General features: G+C 47.6%; 1 protein-coding gene across 3 annotated transcripts in view; it reads right to left on the bottom strand.

The window, feature by feature from the left end:
- The window catches only part of ADAMTS17 (ADAM metallopeptidase with thrombospondin type 1 motif 17), a 168,446-nt gene extending 157,723 nt beyond the window's left edge, over window positions 1-10,723 (bottom strand). For 2 of the 3 annotated variants that reach the window (XR_014504564.1, XM_083411860.1), the window contains exons 1-2: window positions 10,379-10,723; window positions 5,750-6,117 (exon numbers count right to left, since the gene is read on the bottom strand). Coding sequence is in view for 2 of the 3 variants with exons in the window: in XM_083411860.1 (XP_083267986.1) it covers window positions 5,750-6,117; window positions 10,379-10,463 (453 nt within the window). In the remaining variant the exon portion in view is untranslated. The remainder of the gene's footprint in view (window positions 1-5,749; window positions 6,118-10,378) is intronic. The other variant, XM_083411861.1, reaches the window with a different exon arrangement.
- Window positions 10,724-19,486: the final 8,763 nt, after the last annotated feature.

Here is a 19,486-nt window from a genome sequence, read left to right as displayed (position 1 = left end):
CCAGAACAGCAAGAGGGATCGCTGCGCAGCGATCCCTCTTGCTGTTCTGGCTTCAGCGATAGCTGCACAGCCTGCATTTGCTCCATAAGACGCACACACATTTCCCCTTACTTTTTAGGAGAGAAAAGGTGCATCTTATAGAGCGAAAAATACGGTACGTTTTATAAATTTGTCACAGCAGACAGCAACACAACTAATGCACCTTTTGGTGGAAAACAAACTGCAGTGGGATGGAAACAGCACAACATAGAATGGAAAGCACTGCTTTCTTACATCCTTAGTTAAAAGACTATCCCATCACACTTACCAGGGAGGCCTTTCATAGCATGGGAATATGGGGCATCGTTGCACAGGTGGACTTTTTAGCTCTACCACCATTAAATATCTAGGAATGGGTAACAGCATTGGGCTGTGCTTTTCTAGACTGTTGGTTGGCCGCTCACAAGGACTGACTATGTTTTCCTCTGGTACAAATGCATTCCTGACACATCAGGGAGGAGACTAGACTAGAATTAACAAACTGGAAGAAGTTCAGAGGAGGTAAATGAAGATGGTCCATGGTACAGGAAACACAAACTAGCAGCAGTAGCAGCAGCAGCGGATGGTGCCTGCTGAGACAGGTGGGGCCAAGGAAATGGTAAATAAGGATAGATGGAGCAGGGAATCACAGTGGTCGGAGACAACTAATTATAGCTTTCGCCTCATTCTCCTCCTTTGCAAACAACATTAAGGACATCAATTATTTCCATCTGTAATGTTCAAAGAAATCCAGCAATGAAAATACTAATTGAAATACAAGGCTGCAATACCATGTGGGCTTATTTAGGAGTAAGCCCCACTGAACTCAGCGGAAACTACTTCTAAGTAGACCTACATAGGATTGCTCTGCATTCATCACCCACCACCTGCCTCTCTTCTGCACACATGCAAATGTGCACACACACACACACACAGGCTCCAACCAGACAGAAAACAGAGTTGTCGTTGCCTGTAGAAAAAGTAGTGCCCCAGTTTCCCAGAGCAAAGCGCCTTTCCCTGCCTACTTGGAAAAGTTGAAGGAACTATGTATGTTCACCCAGGGAAAACAGAGGTGGGAAATAATATCCCTCTTCTAATACCTGAAGGACTCTCACACAAAACAGGGCAAAAATTAGTTCTCTGCTGCCCCATAGGACAGGACTGGATCTCCTGAACGTAAGTTAGAGGTGGAACACAAGAAGTTGTTTCCTGGCAGTAAGAATGGTTTAGCTTTGGAACAAATTACACAGAGAGGTGATGGCAATTAGCATTAAGAAACAATCTCCCATTGGCACCAACAGGAACATCAGAACACAAAAGCCTGCAGGATCAAGCCAACAGCCTATCTAGTCAAGCATCCTCTTCTCTCAGTGCCTAACAGCTCCCTGCTCCCCCTCCTGTCCACATCATCAAGGCAACCATAGTTATTGCTCCCCACTGAACATCTGGATAGGTCTTCCCAGCATCAGCAGCTGGGCATAGTTAGAGGATCATGTTCTCTGCGCCTCCATCCCATGTGTTTGGTAGTGCTTTTCAGGATATGTAGTTTTTGCCGCAATGTGTTCTCTGCCAACAATGATGCAGTTAGCAAGGCTGGAAGAGGACCAACAATAGGAGAGGGTCCATGTTCCTATCTGTTGTGGTTAGTTTACTGCTGAGCCCATGTTATTTTACTTACGCATGGCACACAGATGTCACGGACGCAACTGCTGTTCGCGAACAACCCTTGATTTTGTTCTTCCACAGATGGAATTCCCGTTAAAAGTTATGCTGCCTGGCTTTTAGGAGACAGAGGGCTTGCAAGCAACCTGCTCATCATCACTGCAGAGCTATTTCAGCTTCGGATCGTGGTACACAGTGAGCATCGCTGTCATGGCAGGAATCGGGACAATACCATGCTCTGCTCAACTTTCCAAAATGGAAAGTGCCTTGGTACGCCATTGCTCACAGGGATTTCCAGTGGTAGAACAAGTGCTTTGATTATATACTCGTTCCTGGCATCTCCAGCTGATGTGATCTCAGCCAGCAGGGTTGGGGGAGACCTCTGCTTGAGGCCCCGGAAGAAGACTGTCACTCAGAGTTAACAACACTGATCTGACGCCGTGTAAAGCAGCTGCCTATGTTTCAGATGCTGGGGGAAATAGTTCAAAAGGAGAACTATCTCAAAGTGAAATGTACAAAGGATTGCTCAACAGCTGCTTCCCACTCTGTATCCCACCCAGTGCTTGGATTGCATGGGGGAGAGGCAGCCCCCTACCTTCTTCTAACACTCCCCTTAGCTCTTGCTATCACCTCCTAAAACAGTAGTTGTGATATGACTCCCCTAGTGGTCTCTCCACTATGTCTTTCTGCGCCTGCTTGATGAAGGTAGTCTGGTCTCTGCACTGTTTTGTTTACTCAAGAGGTTATCCCAGACCCACCCATGTTATGGCCCAAGGGAGGATCTCTCTTTAACTAGCTGCCTCCCCCCAAGCTGCAATGCACTTTTGTTTGGTCAGTTAATCCCTCCTGCCAAAGCAAGAGTCTTGATTTGACACCCCGCGAGGGTCTCCACTACCTTAGAGTCTGGGGAACTGGCTGTGGAAGCTTCCCAAACAAGTGGAACAGTATACCTGTTTTAAGATTTGATTGATTATCTGGAGAAATGTCAGGATCCAGAAGAATCTCAACTCCTAGGCAAAAAAGTTATCGATCTCCTTGTAAGGGGAGAAGGTTGTCGGTGGCGGTGGTGGTTCGGTCCTAACTCAAATTGGTATAGAGATTCTTCCAATTTCAGCTGTGTACCCTTGTTGTGCTGCCCATGTTATAGGGGGATACAAAAGGGAACTGCATCTCTTAACTTTGTGTGGCAACACCCTTAGTTTGCCAATTTTAATTACAAGGTAAAACAGGGGCTAGTGTGTTAGGGCGTCCCGATTGTAGATTTCAGGAGCTTCCTAAATTCCCTCCATAATTCAAAGTCTGTCAACCTAACCACAGTCCCATTCGCAGGATACATTTATAGAGGTCTGTTACCGCTTTAAGCAGTCATCGCTTCCCCCAAGGAAACACGGGAGCTGTAATTTGTTAAGGGTGCTGAAAGTTGGTCCCCTCCCAAAGCTACAATTCCCAGGGTTCCCTGAGAAGCAGGACTGATTGTTAAACCATTCTGGGAATTGTAGCACTAGGGGGCAAACGGGTTTCCTAACAACTCTCAGCACCCTTAAACTACAGTGCCCAGAATTCATTGGGGGGGGGGAACATGACTGTTTAAAGTGGTATCATAGCATTTTGAATGCCTGGTGTGGATGTGGACCATGCCTACTCAGAAGTAAGTCCCACTGGATTCAAGGAGCTTACTCCCAAGTAAGTGAGGTCGGGACATATTCCCCAACTGCCAGCAGAGTGTTATTAATTTCCCTTTCTACCACCATCACTTCTCAAGCAATAAAAGTTGCCACTGCAAATGAATTCCCATTTAGTTTATATTTTTACGTGGCTTTTCCCCCCTGTTCCATTTGTACACTTTTCAGATGGCTTCAGAGCCTTAAGAGCTTGGTAATTTATGAATGAGATTAACAAAGTGTGCTTTGCAGCAAGGGACAGGTGGGTGGAGAACCCTGTCAGCATTTCACCGGGGGGGGGGGGGGAGCAGCATTCTCATTTTCAAGCTCCAAGAAACCTTTAGTGGTGCTCAGCTCCAGCTTCCAACATCAATCACAAAAGACGCTGGTATCCCATTATCTGTATGCAGGTGCTCACCTGAGGCACAGGGCTTGCCCCTCCTTCCTTAAGGACTGTCTACAGCACAGCTGCCCAAACTAAGCACCCCCCCTGCTCCGCCCACTCCTGCCCTGAGGGGCAACGCCTGCATTAGGTGGGGAGGCGGGAGGGAAGGGGTGGGGTGACGAGGACAGGCTGTGAAGAATTCCAGCCTCATCGGCATTCCTACAGAGCCACAGAAACATCACAGAAAGTTAACAGGCGAGACCCACAATGCGACTAGACCAGCCTTTCTCAACCTGTGGGTCGCCAGATGTTGTTGAACTACAACTCCCATCACCCCTAGCTAGCAAGGCCAGAGCTCAGGGATGATGGGAGTTGTAGTCCAACAACATCTGGGGACCCACAGGTTGAGAACCGCTGGACTAGACCGACTGGAAGGCCAAACTGAGCCCCATAGAATCATAGAGTTGGGAGGGATCCTGGAAGTCCAACCTCCTACCCAGTTGTCCCATAGAGGGATCCAGTCCCAAAACAGAATCATAGAGTTGGAAGGATCATCTAGTCCAACCCCCTTGCCATGCAGCTGTCCCATACGGGGATTAAACCTGCAACCTTGGCATTGTCAGCACTACGCTTTAACCAACTGAGCTATCAATGCTCGTTCATCACTAAGGGCTAAGCAGGGTGACAAGAAGCAAAAGGGGCCAGAGGTCCTGCAGACTGGAGATTCTTTTTTTTTTTAAGCCTGCAATTTTAGAATGCTGCCCCCTACTGGTTTACAAGGTGTGCTCCCGGAGCACCCTGCCGTTCCTCAGAAACGAAGCCAGGATTCCCTCTGCAATGCGATCCATAAGGGCAGATCTTTAAGCAGAAGCTGGTCTGCCCTCTTTGCCAGCAACGCGAAGGAGCATCGGAGGAATAGTTTAGCATAGAGTTTCCCAAACGCTGGGCCAGAGACGACTAGTGAGCCATGGTGCCGTGACCCATCTAGTACCCTGGCCGTGTGGGGCTAATGGTTGCATTAATGTCAGCACTCCTCATATGGCGAGTCAAGATGGCTGAGGGTCAGAGAAATTTGGGGAGAAGGGGGGAGGCCTCCCTTCTCAAAGGGGAAAAGACCTGAGGAGGTGTTGAAGGAAATTAGAGACAGCAAAAGTTATTGAACATAAATAGTAGTAGTAATAATAATAATAATAATAATAATCTGAGAATAGAAAGGAACAGGGTAAGAGAGAGTAACTGCAGCGAAAGGAAGTGAATGTAAGTGTGCTTTACTTTGAGCCTCTAGATTAGCAAACTCATCTTACAATATCCCCAAGATGAGCAACATTTGTTTTGAAATACAGGCAAGATAGACTACAGAACTCCTTGCCACATGAAAAACACTGTGGCAAAGGATTTAGCAATGACCAAAGGCTGATTAGGGATCAATAGAAAACCATGTCAGTAACAGCCACCTAATTAAGCCAGACGCTACCTCCCGCCTCCACCATTTTGAGACTGGTAGGCCTCAGAAATTGTCAGCCCTCTTAATGTAAAACATTAAGAGCACCTCCTGTTCCAGGGCATGCACTCCAGGCACTGTCCAAAGAGGACTGAGCCTACGCAGCAGCCACAAAATGCTGCCTGAAGGTTGGAGTGGGGAAATGGAAAACATGATGGCTAAATGGAATGGAGTACCTAAGAAAAGGGAATGGCTGGCTGGCTGTAATTCTGATATCAGAAGCAGGCCAGACTGCGACAATTTTCTTCCGCTTGTCAGTACGAAACAGACAGCGTAACCTGTAACTAACTGAAAATCGTAAGGGAATGGACACAGGTTTGCAACGCTGTTCCCTAGCCTGACCGGGCTCCCTACTTTCTAGGTACAGGGGACCCACCCGCCTTCTCACATTCCTGTCTCTCGACTCCCTTAACTCCATGCCCCACCCAACACACTCTTCCACAGGCTCTTCTTCCCCAAACAACGGCCTCCCGCAACACCAGACTGCGCCCATCGAGGGCAAATTCGCCCAGAGACAAGTACCAGCCCGCCGCAGGCACTGAGGGAAGCGAAGGAGTCTGCGCTGCGGTTGAGCACGTGCCCTGTGTAGAAGCAGAGGCGGTCCAAGTCCACACGGCGGCTGCTTCGGCCCACGCCAATTTCCTCCACGGAGAAACCCGGTGCCAAAAACTGCCCATTTCGGCGAAGGTTCAAGTAGATGTCAGAGCCTGGAGCGGAGCCCAGCCCGGCGGGAAGCCGGACGATCAGCACCTCGGCCTCTTCTTCAGGCTGCAGAGGCACAGAGCGTCGCCTCCTATGCTCCTCAGAGTGGATCCCTCTGACCTGCAGGGAAGGGATCTTGTCAAGGGGCACCTGCTCCGGGATGATCACCACACCCAGGTCCGCATTGACTGCAAAAAGAGACACAGAGGGAGAGAGGAAAGGAGGGTGGGAGAACATTAGCAGCCATCAGCAATACAGGCCAAAGAACCCAACTCCCAGGTAGAAGGTTATACAGTGGTACCTCGGGTTAAGAACTTAATTTGTTCTGGAGGTCCGTTCTTAACCTGAAACTGTTCTTAACCTGAATCACCACTTTAGCTAATGGGGCCTCCTGCTGCTGCTGCACCACTGCCCTGCGATTTCTGTTCTCATCCTGAAGCAAAGTTCTTAACCTGAGGTACTATTTCTGGGTTAGCAGAGTCTGTAACCTGAAGCGTCTGTACCACTGTATTCACTGTTAGTCGTAAGAACGCAAGGAGATACCTGCTTGGGGCTACCACCCCATGAAATCCGCGAAGTCAGGTTGGTGGCTTGAGCATCTGCATGGGTCAAATGGTGAGGCCAGGCTGCAGGCCAGATGTTTCCCACCCCTGTCTAAATTAAAACCACAACCTCACCAGAGCCAAACCTATTTTTAGAACCTTATTCGCAATGCTAGAACCGGCCAGTCTTACACTGGAATCTGTAAGAAGAGGGCACCTCTGTACATATGCAGAGTGAATCCCCTCTCCAACAACATGCAACCTCCTTTGGTACATTGTGACTGAGAAGGCCATAAGTTGAAAATGCTGGACATTTATTATCATTCTTATTTGCCCAGTACTACTACTTTTTAAAGGACGTGGGTGGCGCTGTGGTCTCTAAACCACTGAGCCTAGGGCTTGCCGATCAGAAGGTCGGTGGTTTGAATCCCTGAGACGGGGTGAGCTCCTGTTGCTCGGTCCCAGCTCCTGCCAACCTAGCAGTTCGAAAGCACATCAAAGTGCAAGTACAGTGGTACCTCGGGTTACATACGCTTCAGGTTACAGACTCCGCTAACCCAGAAATATTACCTCGGGTTAAGAACTTTGCTTCAGGAGGCATTAGATAAAGTGGTGCTTCAGGTTAAGAACAGTTTCAGGTGAAGAACAGACCTCCAGAACGAATTAAGTTCTTAACCCGAGGTACCACTGTAGGTGAATAGGTACCGCTCTGACTGGAAGGTAAACGGCGTTTCTGTGCACTGCTCTGGTTTCACCAGAAGCAGTTTAGTCATGCTGGCCACATGACCCAGAGAAACTGTCTGCAGACAAACGCCAGCTCCCTCGGCCAGTAAAGCGAGATGAGCTCCACAACCCCAGTCGTTTGTGACTGGACTTAACGGTCAGGGGTCCTTTACCTCTAACTTTACCACTTTTTAAAACTGATCCTTTTTTATATTTGTCCATCTTTTGATGATGCTTTGTCAGTGTGGGGGAGGAGGAGGAGGAGGTCAACTGTGGTCACCCTGGCAACTATTAATAGCAACGGAAAGCACTCTGCATATGCTCAAAGGCACATAGGAATGAACAAAGGAAGCTGCCATACTATCTGCCCATCCATTTCAGTTCTGCTCTGACTCGCTGGGCCTCTCCAGGGTCTTGGGCAAATATCTCTCTGAACCTCTTTTCTTCAATGGAAGATAAGAAGGATTGAACCTGGGACCTTCTGTGTGCAATTTATTTATTACATTTATACCCCATCTTTTTCTCCAAGGAGCTCTAAGTGGCATACATTGTTCTCCCCATGTAATCCACAGAACAACCCTGGAAGGTAGGCTGAGAGACCATGACTGGCCCAGGGTCACCCAGGGCTGAGTCGGGTTTGAACTGTGGTCTTGAGGCCCTAATTCAACTGACCGTTGTACCACACTGGCTCTCTAAGGAACATAGAAAGGTGACATGGCTTGATATTGTCTACACTGACCAGAGGTAGCTCCGAAGGGTTCCAAGAAAGGGATAGAATCATAGAACGATAAAACTGTAGAGTTGGAAGGGACCTCAAGGGTCATGTAGCCCAAACACCTGCAACACAGGAATCCTGCCTTGGGTGGGCTCGGACCCCCAACCTTCCGGTTAACAGCCAGACACACTGACCCATTGCGCCCCCTGAGTATACATGTTCCCAACCCTACATGAAGATGCCAAGTATGGAACCTGGGGCCTTATGTATGCACAGCAACTGCTCTAGCACTGACCTATGGACTCTTCTCTAGCATAGGATAGGGTGGGGAATCTTATGTCTCCTGTTAGCATTTAAAGAATCATAGAGTTAGAAGGGACCATGAGGATCATCTAGTCCAAGCCCCTGAAATGCAGGCATACGCAGCTGTCCCATAGCAGGATCGAACCTGCAACCTTGGTGTTATCGGCACCATGCTCTATCCAACTGAGCTACCTAAATTCCCTTGGTTCATACACATTCTACTGCACTTCTGGGTCAGGCTAAGGATTGTCTCGCCAGCATTCTGTTACATACTCATGATGCTGAAACACAAGAGCCCTGCTGGGCCATGCCAAAGGTCTATCTAGCCAAGGGTTTCCCAAACTTGGGTCTCCAGCCGGTTTTGAACTACGATTCCCATCATCCCTGACCACTGGTCCTGCTAGCTAAGGATGACAGAAGTTGGGCCTCCAGCTGTAGTTAGACCATAAGCCTGGCAAACTCTTACCTAGCCCAACATCTTGTTCTCACAGTGGCCAACCGGATGCCTATGGGATGCTCAAAAGCAAGACCTGGGAGCGGTGGCACTCTTCCTGCTTGCAAATCCCAGCAACCAGTATTGATGCAATCCTGTGAGCTAGATGGACCAATGGAACAATTGCACTAGGTCTTTCCCATGGGACTTTTGGTAGCCTCTCAGAGCATAAACAGAGCCCAGGCTGGATCAGGCCAAAGTCCCACCTACCCCAGCATCCTGTTCTCACCGTAGTCACCCACGTGCCTATAGAAAGTCTACAAGCAGGACCAGAGTGCAACAACTCCCAGCCCCAACCTTGTGATTCTCAGCACCAGCATCAAGAGACATACATACTAGAGCACTCATCACATGACTAGCAGCCACAGGTAGACTTATCCTCCATGGATCTGCCAGCCTTCCCTTCTTTATTTGCCCCCAGCATCTTGACACTCAGAATTTAGACTGCCTTTGAAGCTCCATTTACTAGGGAAGCTTGGATAGCTCACTTGGTTACAACGTGGTGCTGATAACGCCAAGGTTGCAGGTTCGATCCCTGTATGGGACAGCTGCATATTCCTGCATTGCAGGGGATTGGATTAGAAAATGATCCTCAGGGTCCCTTCCAACTCTACGATTCTATAGTTCTACCTATCATAAGGATGGAAGACGAGTCTGCTGCTGGATGAGGGCAGTGGCTCGCCTTGCCAAGCATCCCATTATCCCAGTGGCAAGCCAGATGCTTACAGGAGGCGCACAAGCAGCAGGACCCGAGTACAACAGCTCTTTAGCCTCCTGCGGTTTCCAGCAACTGGGATTCAGAAGCATAATGCCTCCAGCCATCAGGGTCAGTAGCCATTGACACATCACCTTCCATTTAACTTGTCACATATCCTCTCCCTACATCACATGCACTGCCCATTTAGCAGTTTAATAAATAAATGAGATATATTCCCAGATCAAATGCCCTGGAAGTTCTGAGCCAGCTGCAGGCAGAGAAGAGAAGAGAGAGAGGTGATGGTTCTTTTTAATTTTATTTGCCGACAGGAGCTACAACTTTTCTTTTAGATGTGCAGCATAAAGGGAAAAGTGGGGGAGGGAGATAAAGAACCGAACAACGCCAGAGTTTTCTTGCATCGTTCAAGAAAAGTATTTTAGATATTACACACACACACAAGGAGAGGGAAGGAGAGAGAGTATGGAGGGGGTACTCACATTTCACCAAACCTATTAAAAAAGAAGAGAGAAGGGAGAGGGGAGAGAGAGAGAGAGAGAGAGAAGGGGGGGGGGGTGAGGTTTGCAAGAAGACCAGCCAGGAATAAAGAATATACAAGTCTGGAAACAGATACATCCTTTTGGATAAGGAAAACTGGGATCAGAGCCATATAACGGAAGGGAGGGTGGAAAAGAGAGAGAAGGAAACGAACATGCCATTTGGCTTTGCAAACTTTTGCATCTTGTTAAGGGGGCGGGGGAGAGATGCAACAAATATGGGGCTTCCCTAAAATGATTGTATCTCGAAGGGTTGGTGTGCGTTTTGAAAATGCATGCAATTTGCAGTCCAGTCCGCCGCGCCCCCCCCCCCCAAAAAAAAACTTCCCTTCCCCGCGTCCGCTTCCAAAATGTCAAATCCAGGGAGACGATACAGAAGGCAGAAGATTGAAGTGGGGAGAAAATCCGCAGAGCCAGCCTACCTGTATGGGTGCCCGGTCCGCAGAGCACCAGTAGCAGCCGCAACAGAAGGGGAGATATAAGAGACAGGAAGGAGCCGTCAAACATTTTATTGCAGCCGAGGGGCCTCCGCAACTGGGCTCTGCGGTGCAGGGAGAAGAGGAGGAGGAGGAAGGCGAAGAAGGGCCGTTGATGGCGGCAGCAGCGGCAGCAGCAGCAGCGGAATCCCGACTTGCAGCGAAGCCCTCCCAGACTTTGGAAAAATTAATTAGCGCTACAAACTCAACGTGGTTTACAGAAAGGGAGGAAAGGGGGGAGGGAGAAGCGGGGGAGAGAGAGGGAGAGAGCATCTCCTCCTTTCTCCACTCGCAGGTGCTGATTGGAGCTTAACCTCCCAGAGCTACACCTCCTGCCCACTGATTGGTCGTCGGAATTAACACACTCGGGTAAATAGCGAGGTTGTAAAAGGAGAAGCGGTACACGTGGGTTGCGGGCGAAGGGGAAGCGCCTCCGCCAGGTGGCGCTACAGAGGCGGATGCCGGTTGGTTGGTTTTGCAACCTGGTGGGTTCAGGTGCGCTTGGGTCACAGGCGCTGCCATCCCAGGCTCTCCTACCAGGTTGACCTGCAGAAGTTCAGCAGGAGACGTTTTACTTGGCTTGGAGATCAGGTGCCTGGGGAAAAATAGGTTTTCCCTTCTGTGTTTCTGTGCATTGGGCTGGCTGCTGTGCAACCCCTATGGCCATGCCGTGATATTCACCTCCGCATGTTAGCTAGCTGTTGAAAGTACAGTACAGGACCAGGAAGGGGTGAGGATAGATGACGTACAGTTGATGGATTCCTTTTTACAGTTATTTATTTGACATACAAAAGCCTGTCTCAGAGGACAAGCGGATTGGGTGTTGTCGTTTTTAATGGTAGACGAGAAGGAATGTCAGCAAGTGTGTGGTTTGTCACACGAGAGAGAAGCTGTACCTGCAGAAAATTCTCTCCTTTGCCCAGTTAATAAAAGCCCTGCAGCCCTGCCATCCTCCTTTTGCTTCCAGTCACCTTCCCAGAATGATTAAGTTTCAACTGGAAAGAGGTCAAAGCAGAGCCTTTGGGGAAACACTTCTTTGACCAAGAAACACTCTGAGGCTGGGGACTTGGAGGAGTCTGCAAGAGTAAGCTGCTCAAAGTTTGCTTGCCTGTGTACAATATTTATTTGCATCCTGCTTTCAGAAGTGACTGGTGCCCATTTGAACTGGTAGGGCAGAAGGCAGGGAGTCTAGCAGTAGGTGGCGCCAGAGCCAATGACAGGAAGAGCCACCCAATTCTCTGGCTGCCAGCTTGCTTCTGGGAACAACTCTTCAAAAACCATGCTATGCTCACAGAGGTTGACTCAATTCTCAAATTATGGACAGGTAGGAGGACCCTTAACGGCTCAGACCCAGGATACCTGAGGACCTGCTGGAGGGCATCAGGTTGCGGAAGGCTGGTGTAGGCTGCTAGATCATGCCTGGCTCATCCTATGAGGATGTGCTCTCCATGCAGAAGATCCAGAATTCAATCCCTGGCATCTTCAGGCACTGTTTGGAAACACTCCTGTCTCAAATCCCCAGAGAACCGCTGCCAGGAATTGCAGCCAAGCCTTCTCTCACCTGTTACCCTCCAGCTAGTTTAGAAGACGACTCCGCGAAGTTCTCTCCTGTGAGGGTTCTAAATGCAGCCCTGGAGGGCAACAGCTGCCTTCTCCTCCAGACTGGGACACTGGCGCCAGCTCTGCTCCTGGATCTGATCTGGGGCAAGGCAATCACAACCACCAGGTTTTGGGATAAAAAATGGGAAGAGGGCATCTGGGGAAGATGGCACCCCAGATTTTGTCTTCAAAATGTTGGAGGGTATCCTCTCTTGTACTAATAGTACGGTCTACTTCGTCTTCCTCCACCATGGATTTCAAGACATGACCCAAACCATTTACTGACCTTGCTTTAGTGCCCAGGCCTTCATTTACTCCCAGACTTGCACTCTCCTCTGGGAGCTACTTGACTACCTCAAGTTATCTTATAGGAAACAAACCCTTCCACTGCTGCTTGTTCTATATTTTATTCTCATTCTCTCTCTCATTCTCTCTCTCTCTCTCTTCCCCCCTCGTCTTTGTCATTTTAAATACCCAGCAGAGAAGCCAAGTTTTGCAACCATTATTGCAAAGTTAGTAAGCCTTCAGAGACATCAGGCATATGTTATAGACATCTTTGCAATAAGAATCCCTTTGGCTCTTGGCCTGGAAAGCAAGGGTTAAGTTGGCTGCTCATCAAAGTAACTTTCCTCCCTACATCCCTTCCCCTCTTCCAGATAGCATCTCTGGCTTCCTCTCAAGGGGATATCTATGTAGCATTGTACTTGTGACAGTGAAGCTTCTGAAACAGATTAGCTGCTGTCCAGTTTCGCTGAAGGCAGGGAACACTGGCAGTTTGACTGGGGCTGAAACTTCCCATGGACTGAAAGGGACAGTATTAAGGACTGGAAGCTTTGGAAGGAAACTCAGGAGGTGGGGAAACTAAAGGGTAAGCAGCCCGAGGACAAGATAGTTTCAGAGGTCATCTCTGCCACGAACCTGCAGAATAACTTTATGGTCTTAGCCTGTGTGTGTGAAACTCTCTAAGGTTCCAGGGGAAGGTCCATATAGCATCTGCTTTGCATTCAGGTGGCCCTAGGTTCCTTCCCCACCATCTCCAGGTAGGGCTGGGAAAACCTGGAAAGCCACTGCCAGTCAGTGTAGACAGTACTGAACTTAGACCAATTGTCTGTCTCAGTAGGAGGCAGCTTCCCCTGTTCCTTCCTGTGGTTGAAGGAAGTGTGTGATGGATCAGGGAGCAGTAATACACAGAAAAAGTAAGTGAAGTAGGAAGAGGTTTGAGGCAAAAGGCAGAGAAGACAGGAAACTGTAATGAGAATGGGATTGAACTTTTACTTCTGCAATTAAGTTATTATGCTCTCCAGCCACCCACGCTTGTCCTTGTGCTTAATGCACAAGGCTGTAGATCTGGCTTGGGACAATCGCCTTGTATAGTCTTGTGAGTCTGAGACACTATCTACGTCGGACTAATGCTTGATCAAGTGGTTGTGTGAATGCCCTCTGTGCCCAGAGTAGGTTGGATCCTTTCAGCCACATCCCTGTTTCTGGGGGAAGCAGAAGAAGCTTCCAGAGCTAGGGGTGCAAGGGGTGCGTGCCTAATTGCATCATTAGGTATATAGCGGGGTCCACAGCTGTCCTTCCCAAGCATGGTTTGAACGAAGTGGGTGGGTAATACAGAAGAACTGAACCTTTGGCATATCCAATTGATATTCTGCCCATTTTAGCTAGGCAGCAAAATGGTGCAGATCATCCCAGGCAAAAGCCCGTATCTGGGTAGCACAGAGCTTGCTATCAGCCCTAAAAACACTTAGGCATCATATATTAAAATGCTCTTATCTGCTATCTGGTTCATTTTTGTGGCCTTCCTAGAGAACAAACACATGACAACATAGTCATGACTTGATGCCTGTTCTCATGAGAGCACACAGGAATCTTCAGCACCTGGTCAAGCCTTCGTGTGCCTGATTCTTCTGTACCCACAAAATTGCAAAGCCCATACCTTACATTTAAAGTGCTATGATGCTACTTTGAACAGTCATGGTTTCTCCCCCAAAATTATAGGAGCAGTAGTTTGTTTAGGGTGCTGAGAGTTGTGATGGGGCCTTTATTTAGGATTGCCATATGCCCTCTTTTTCCAGAACACATCCTCTTTTTCAGGGGTATGTAAAATGAGAGACATCATAGCGATCCATAGTTAAAAGTAGAAGTCGGCAAATGTGTCCTCTTTTTTGCTCTTCAAAATATGGCAACCCTATGCCCTATTCCCCTAAGTGAGTTATAATTCCCAGAGTTCCCTGGGAAGAGGGGTTGGTGGTTAAACCACTAAGCTGTGAATTCTGTCCAAAGATCCTTAGATCATCGCAGAAATACAACACCCAGAGCTCCTGGATTGGGAGTTGTGTTGATTACCGGTACTCAGCTTTGAGCCTGTTTTAAACTAATATAGTATCTTTGGCGATCACTTGTAGCTGAGTAAGATTGTCTTCCATAAACACGGTTTTAACAATGAGTCCGTAAGTGACTGTGGAGGCCAATTCTGGATCCACACGTCCTTCTACAATGGGGACATTGGTTTCCGGGCGGGAGTTGATCACGGTGTGGATTTGCCCAGCGTGCCTTCCTCTTAGTACTTTTCTCCCTTGCGTCCTGAGTTTGAGTGTCTTCAAAGCCCATGACTTTGGTAAAGGCTGTTCTCCAACTGGAGTGCTCACAGGCCAGTGTTTCCCAGTTGTCAGTGTTTATACTACATTTTTTAAGATTTGCCTTGAGGCAGTCTTTAAACCTCTTTTGTTGACCACCAGCATTACGCTTTCCATTTTTAAGTTCAGAATAGAGTAGTTGCTTTGGAAGACGATCATCAGGCATCTGCACAACATGGCTGATGTTGAAGAATCATTGCTTCAACACTGGAGATCTTTGCTTCTTCCAGCACACTGATATTAGTTTGCCTGTCTTCCCAAGTGTAATTTTTTTTCAGAGACACCATTGATGGAATCTTTCAAGGAGTTAGAGATGGCATTTAAAAGTGGTCCATCTTTCACAAGCATACAGAAAGGTTGGTAAACAATAGCTTTGTAAACAAGCATTTTGGCTTCCCTGCCTCAAACACTCTGCACTTCAATCGCGAGAAAGCTGCACCTGTGCTGGCTGGGAATGATGGGAATTGTAGTTCAAAACATGGGTTGTGGAAAGCCGGCACAGACAGACCTTTAGGAGAAAGCCTGGCTCGCCAATTAATAAAATTGGAAGGACTGCTGACAGCCCAATGAATTCTACCTATAATTAACTCTAAATGGTGTGTTGCTCATTTCAGCCTATAAAGCAGTCATGGCAGGCTAGTCTATAATAACCAAAGACTCAGACCTATAATCAGAGTTGGCCATCTTCTGGATGATTTTTTTTTGGGGGGGAGGGGTGAGTATGGGAAGTGCACCACAACTTCTATTTTGTATAAATAAAAGATGTTTGGTTCTTATGGATGTGTAGACAGATTTGAAAACCCAGAGTCAGCGTTGGCAAGTGACCTCTTAGTTTGGGCAAACTACATCTCTCTTCTTCGTGGCCCCTGTTTACTTGACAATACTAATTAAATGTTCCACGTTTTGCTGTGCCTCTCTTCTTCCTTCTCCCCTACCAGTTCTGGTCACCTGCAATCATAATTATGCAAAACGGGGCTCAAAATACATTGTGCAAATCAAGGGAATTTGTTCAAATTGAGGACAATGCGTGTATTAAATGAGTATTTTCATAATGTGTTGCCTGTAAAAAATGTGCATAACCAGGTGATATAAAGGCAGTGAAGTTTGCAGGGGAAGGGAGACCTCATGGGGTCATTTAAGTCCAATTCCCAGATGGCCAATGATGGCTACAGTAGACACAATCCAGCAACACCTGGAGGCTTGCCAGGATCAGGCCCCTAGGAAAGGGGAATGTTTCAGAATGTTTGGGGGCAACCTGGCAGATTCCATTATGCATCCTGACAGTCATTTGCTTACAAAGTCAATGGATGATTTCTTCTCCATAGTCTCTTAAGATTGGTCCTCGCCTTCTCCTATACAGAGAAGTGTGACTCTACCGCCACCTAGTGATCATTTTTAGCAATACCAAAACTGGTATTGAGGCTGCAATCCTAAAGACACTTGTGTGGGAGTAAGTCCCCTTGACCTGAATAAAGCATAATTGGTTCCATTTGCTAATATCCCATCCTTCCTCCTCCTATTGCTGTTGGTCTGCTGACCAACAGCAATATGAGGAGAATGGGATATTAGCAAATGGCACCAACCCTGGTCCTACTGCACTGGCTGCCAGTTAGTTTCCAGGCCCAGTTCAAAGTGCTGGATTTGAGGTATAAAGCCTTAAACAGCTAAGGACCCCGTATGAACTGACCTGGACCCTGCCTTCATCATCTGAGGCCCTTCTTTAGAGGATGCCCTTCTTCGTGTGCCCCCTGCACAAGAAGTCTGGAGGGCAGCAACCTGACCGGGCTTTTTCTGTGGTGGCTCCCGGTTTGTGGAATGCTCTCCCCAGGGAGGCTCGCTAGGCGCCTTCATTACATATCTTTAGGTGCCATTGTTCTTCAGTCAGGCATTTGGCTGATTAAACAATCTATGCCTTTTAAACTGTGGTGGTGTTGAGGATTATTGTTTTTGTTTGTTAATGTGTTAGGTGTTTCTGTGTTTTTAAGCTGTTAACTGCCCTTTGATCCTATGATGAAGAGCAATGTGTACATTTTAATAATAATAATATGATTGTTTCAGGAATGGGGATTGTGCCTTCTTCTTCTTACTTTTGAAGTTGTTTGTTTGCTATATAGAGTTAACCGCCTTAAGCATCTCCATTGGCAGGGGGAAGTAGGATAGACATTTTAGGACCAGTAAATAAATACTGATAAAGGATAATCCGATTGCAGTTAAAATTCTCATATAGCCAGATACTGATAGTAAAAAGTATAGTGCACTATGCTGTTGGTCATGAAACCTTTACACTGATTGGCTGAGCTTCTGTGATGATAAGGTGTTCACAAACATTCTAAGTGTTCAAGAAACAAAGCTGACAATCCCCACAGTCCAGTAACTATGAGGGAAGAGACTATTGTTGGTCTGGCTGAGATTAAAAATTTGCAGAGGCAAGAGCAGCTTTGTGGCTCAGGCAAAGGACAGTGATCCTGGAAAAGAAGGATGCTGGGAGCAGTGGCGTAGCGTGGGGGGTGCAGGGGGGGTCGGCCGCACAGGGCGCAACATCTGGGGCTTAGGGGGCGCAAATCCACGGGTTAGGGGGTGCAAATTACTTGCCTTGCCCCGGGTGCTGACAACCCACGCTACGCCACTGGCTGGGAGTCAAGAGATCCATGAGGCAAAGTTGCTTCAGGAATGGTTCAGAGTAGGCAACGGATTGAGGAATTCATAGAATCATAGAATCATAGAGTTGGAAGAGACCACAAGGGCCATCGAGTCCAACCCCCTGCCAAGCAGGAAACACCATCAGAGCACTCCTGACATATGGTTGTCAAGCCTCCGCTTAAAGACCTCCAAAGAAGGAGACTCCACCACACTCCTTGGCAGCAAATTCCACTGTCGAACAGCTCTTACTGTCAGGAAGCTCTTCCTAATGTTTAGGTGGAATCTTCTTTCTTGTAGTTTGGATCCATTGCTCCGTGTCCGCTTCTCTGGAGCAGCAGAAAACAACCTTTCTCCCTCCTCTATGTGACATCCTTTTATATATTTGAACATGGCTATCATATCCCCCCTTAACCTCCTCTTCTCCAGGCTAAACATGCCCAGCTCCCTTAGCCGTTCCTCATAAGGCATCGTTTCCAGGCCTTTGACCATTTTGGTTGCCCTCCTCTGGACACGTTCCAGTTTGTCAGTGTCCTTCTTGAACTGTGGTGCCCAGAACTGGACACAGTACTCCAGGTGAGGTCTGACCAGAGCAGAATACAGTGGCACTATAACTTCCCTTGATCTAGATGCTATACTCCTATTGATGCAGCCCAGAATTGCATTGGCTTTTTTAGCTGCCGCGTCACACTGTTGGCTCATGTCAAGTTTGTGGTCAACCAAGACTCCTAGATCCTTTTCACATGTACTGCTCTCAAGCCAGGTGTCACCCATCTTGTATTTGTGCCTCTCATTTTTTTTGCCCAAGTGCAATACTTTACATTTCTCCCTGTTAAAATTCATCTTGTTTGTTTTGGCCCAGTTCTCTAATCTGTCAAGGTCATTTTACAGTGTACTTCCCTAAGTTTTATGAAGTCGGCTTTCTTAAAGTCAAGAAATTGAGTCCTAGTATGCTTGGCTGCTCCTTTCCGTTGTATAGTAAACTTCAGAAGAGCATGATCACTTGCGCCTAATGATCCTTCCACTTCTACCACTTCTACCCCATTAACCAGGTCATCGACATTGGTTAGGACCAGATCTAAAATGGCTGTTCCTCTTGTTGCTTCTCCCACTTTCTGGACAATGAAGTTGTCTGCAAGGCCAGTGAGGAATCTGTTTGACCTTATGCTCTTGGCTGAGTTTGACATCCAACAAATATCCGGGTAATTGAAGTCCCCCATTACTACTATCTCCCTTCCTTTTGCATGCTTGGCCATCTGTTCCAGGAAGGCATCATCTATGTCCTCCGTTTGGCTTGGGGATCTATAGTAAACTCCCACAATGAGGTCACTGTTATTCTTCTCTCCCTTAATTTTGACCCAAATGCTCTCACTTTGGCTTTGAGGTTCTAAATCTTGGATCTCTTCACAGGTATACACATCCCTGACATATAACGCCACTCCTCCTCCTTTCTTGTCTGGTCTGTTTCTCTGAAATAGATTGTATCCCTCCATTTTTACATTCCAATCGTGGGACTTATCCCACCAGGTTTCAGTGATGCCTATTATGTCATATTTAGTTTGCTGTACCAAGAGCTCAAGCTCATCTTGTTTATTTCCCATGCTTTGTGCATTAGTGTACAGACATTGAAGTCCATTAGTCATTCCCCCGTGTCTCTTATTTAAGGATTTTTTCCTCCCACCACTAGGTCTGCTTGCTGTTTGCTCCATTTGGTCTATGACATTTGGATGATCATCTTCATCAATTGATAGACTCCTACCTTCAGGAGCACTGTCTCCCTCCCCCACATTAGTCAGTTTAAAGCCCTCCTGATGAGGTTTCTGAGTTTTTTGGCAAAAACATTCCTCCCAACCGTTGTGAGGTGCAGCCCATCGCTTGCCAGAAGTCCATCTTCAAGAAACTGCAGTCCGTGATCTAAGAATCCAAACCGTTCCTGTTTACACCATTTGCGAAGCCAGCTGTTTACTTCCACTATTTTCCCCTCTCTCCCTGGGCCACGTCGTTCAACTGGGTGGACAGATGAGATGACGATTTGTGCTTTTAATTGCTTCAATTTCCTGCCCAGAGCCTCGTAGTCTCTTTTGATCTTCTGGAGGCTATTGCTTGCAGTGTCATTGGTTCCCACATGAACCAAGAGGAAGGGGTATTTGTCAGTGGGTTTTATGATTCCTGGCAGTCG

This window comes from Podarcis tiliguerta, assembly GCF_965153285.1.
Source record: "Podarcis tiliguerta genome assembly, chromosome: 14".
Lineage (NCBI taxonomy): Eukaryota > Metazoa > Chordata > Lepidosauria > Squamata > Lacertidae > Podarcis > Podarcis tiliguerta.
The sequence above is the reverse complement of the archived record's forward strand: the minus strand, read 5'-3'. Positions and strand labels throughout refer to the sequence as shown.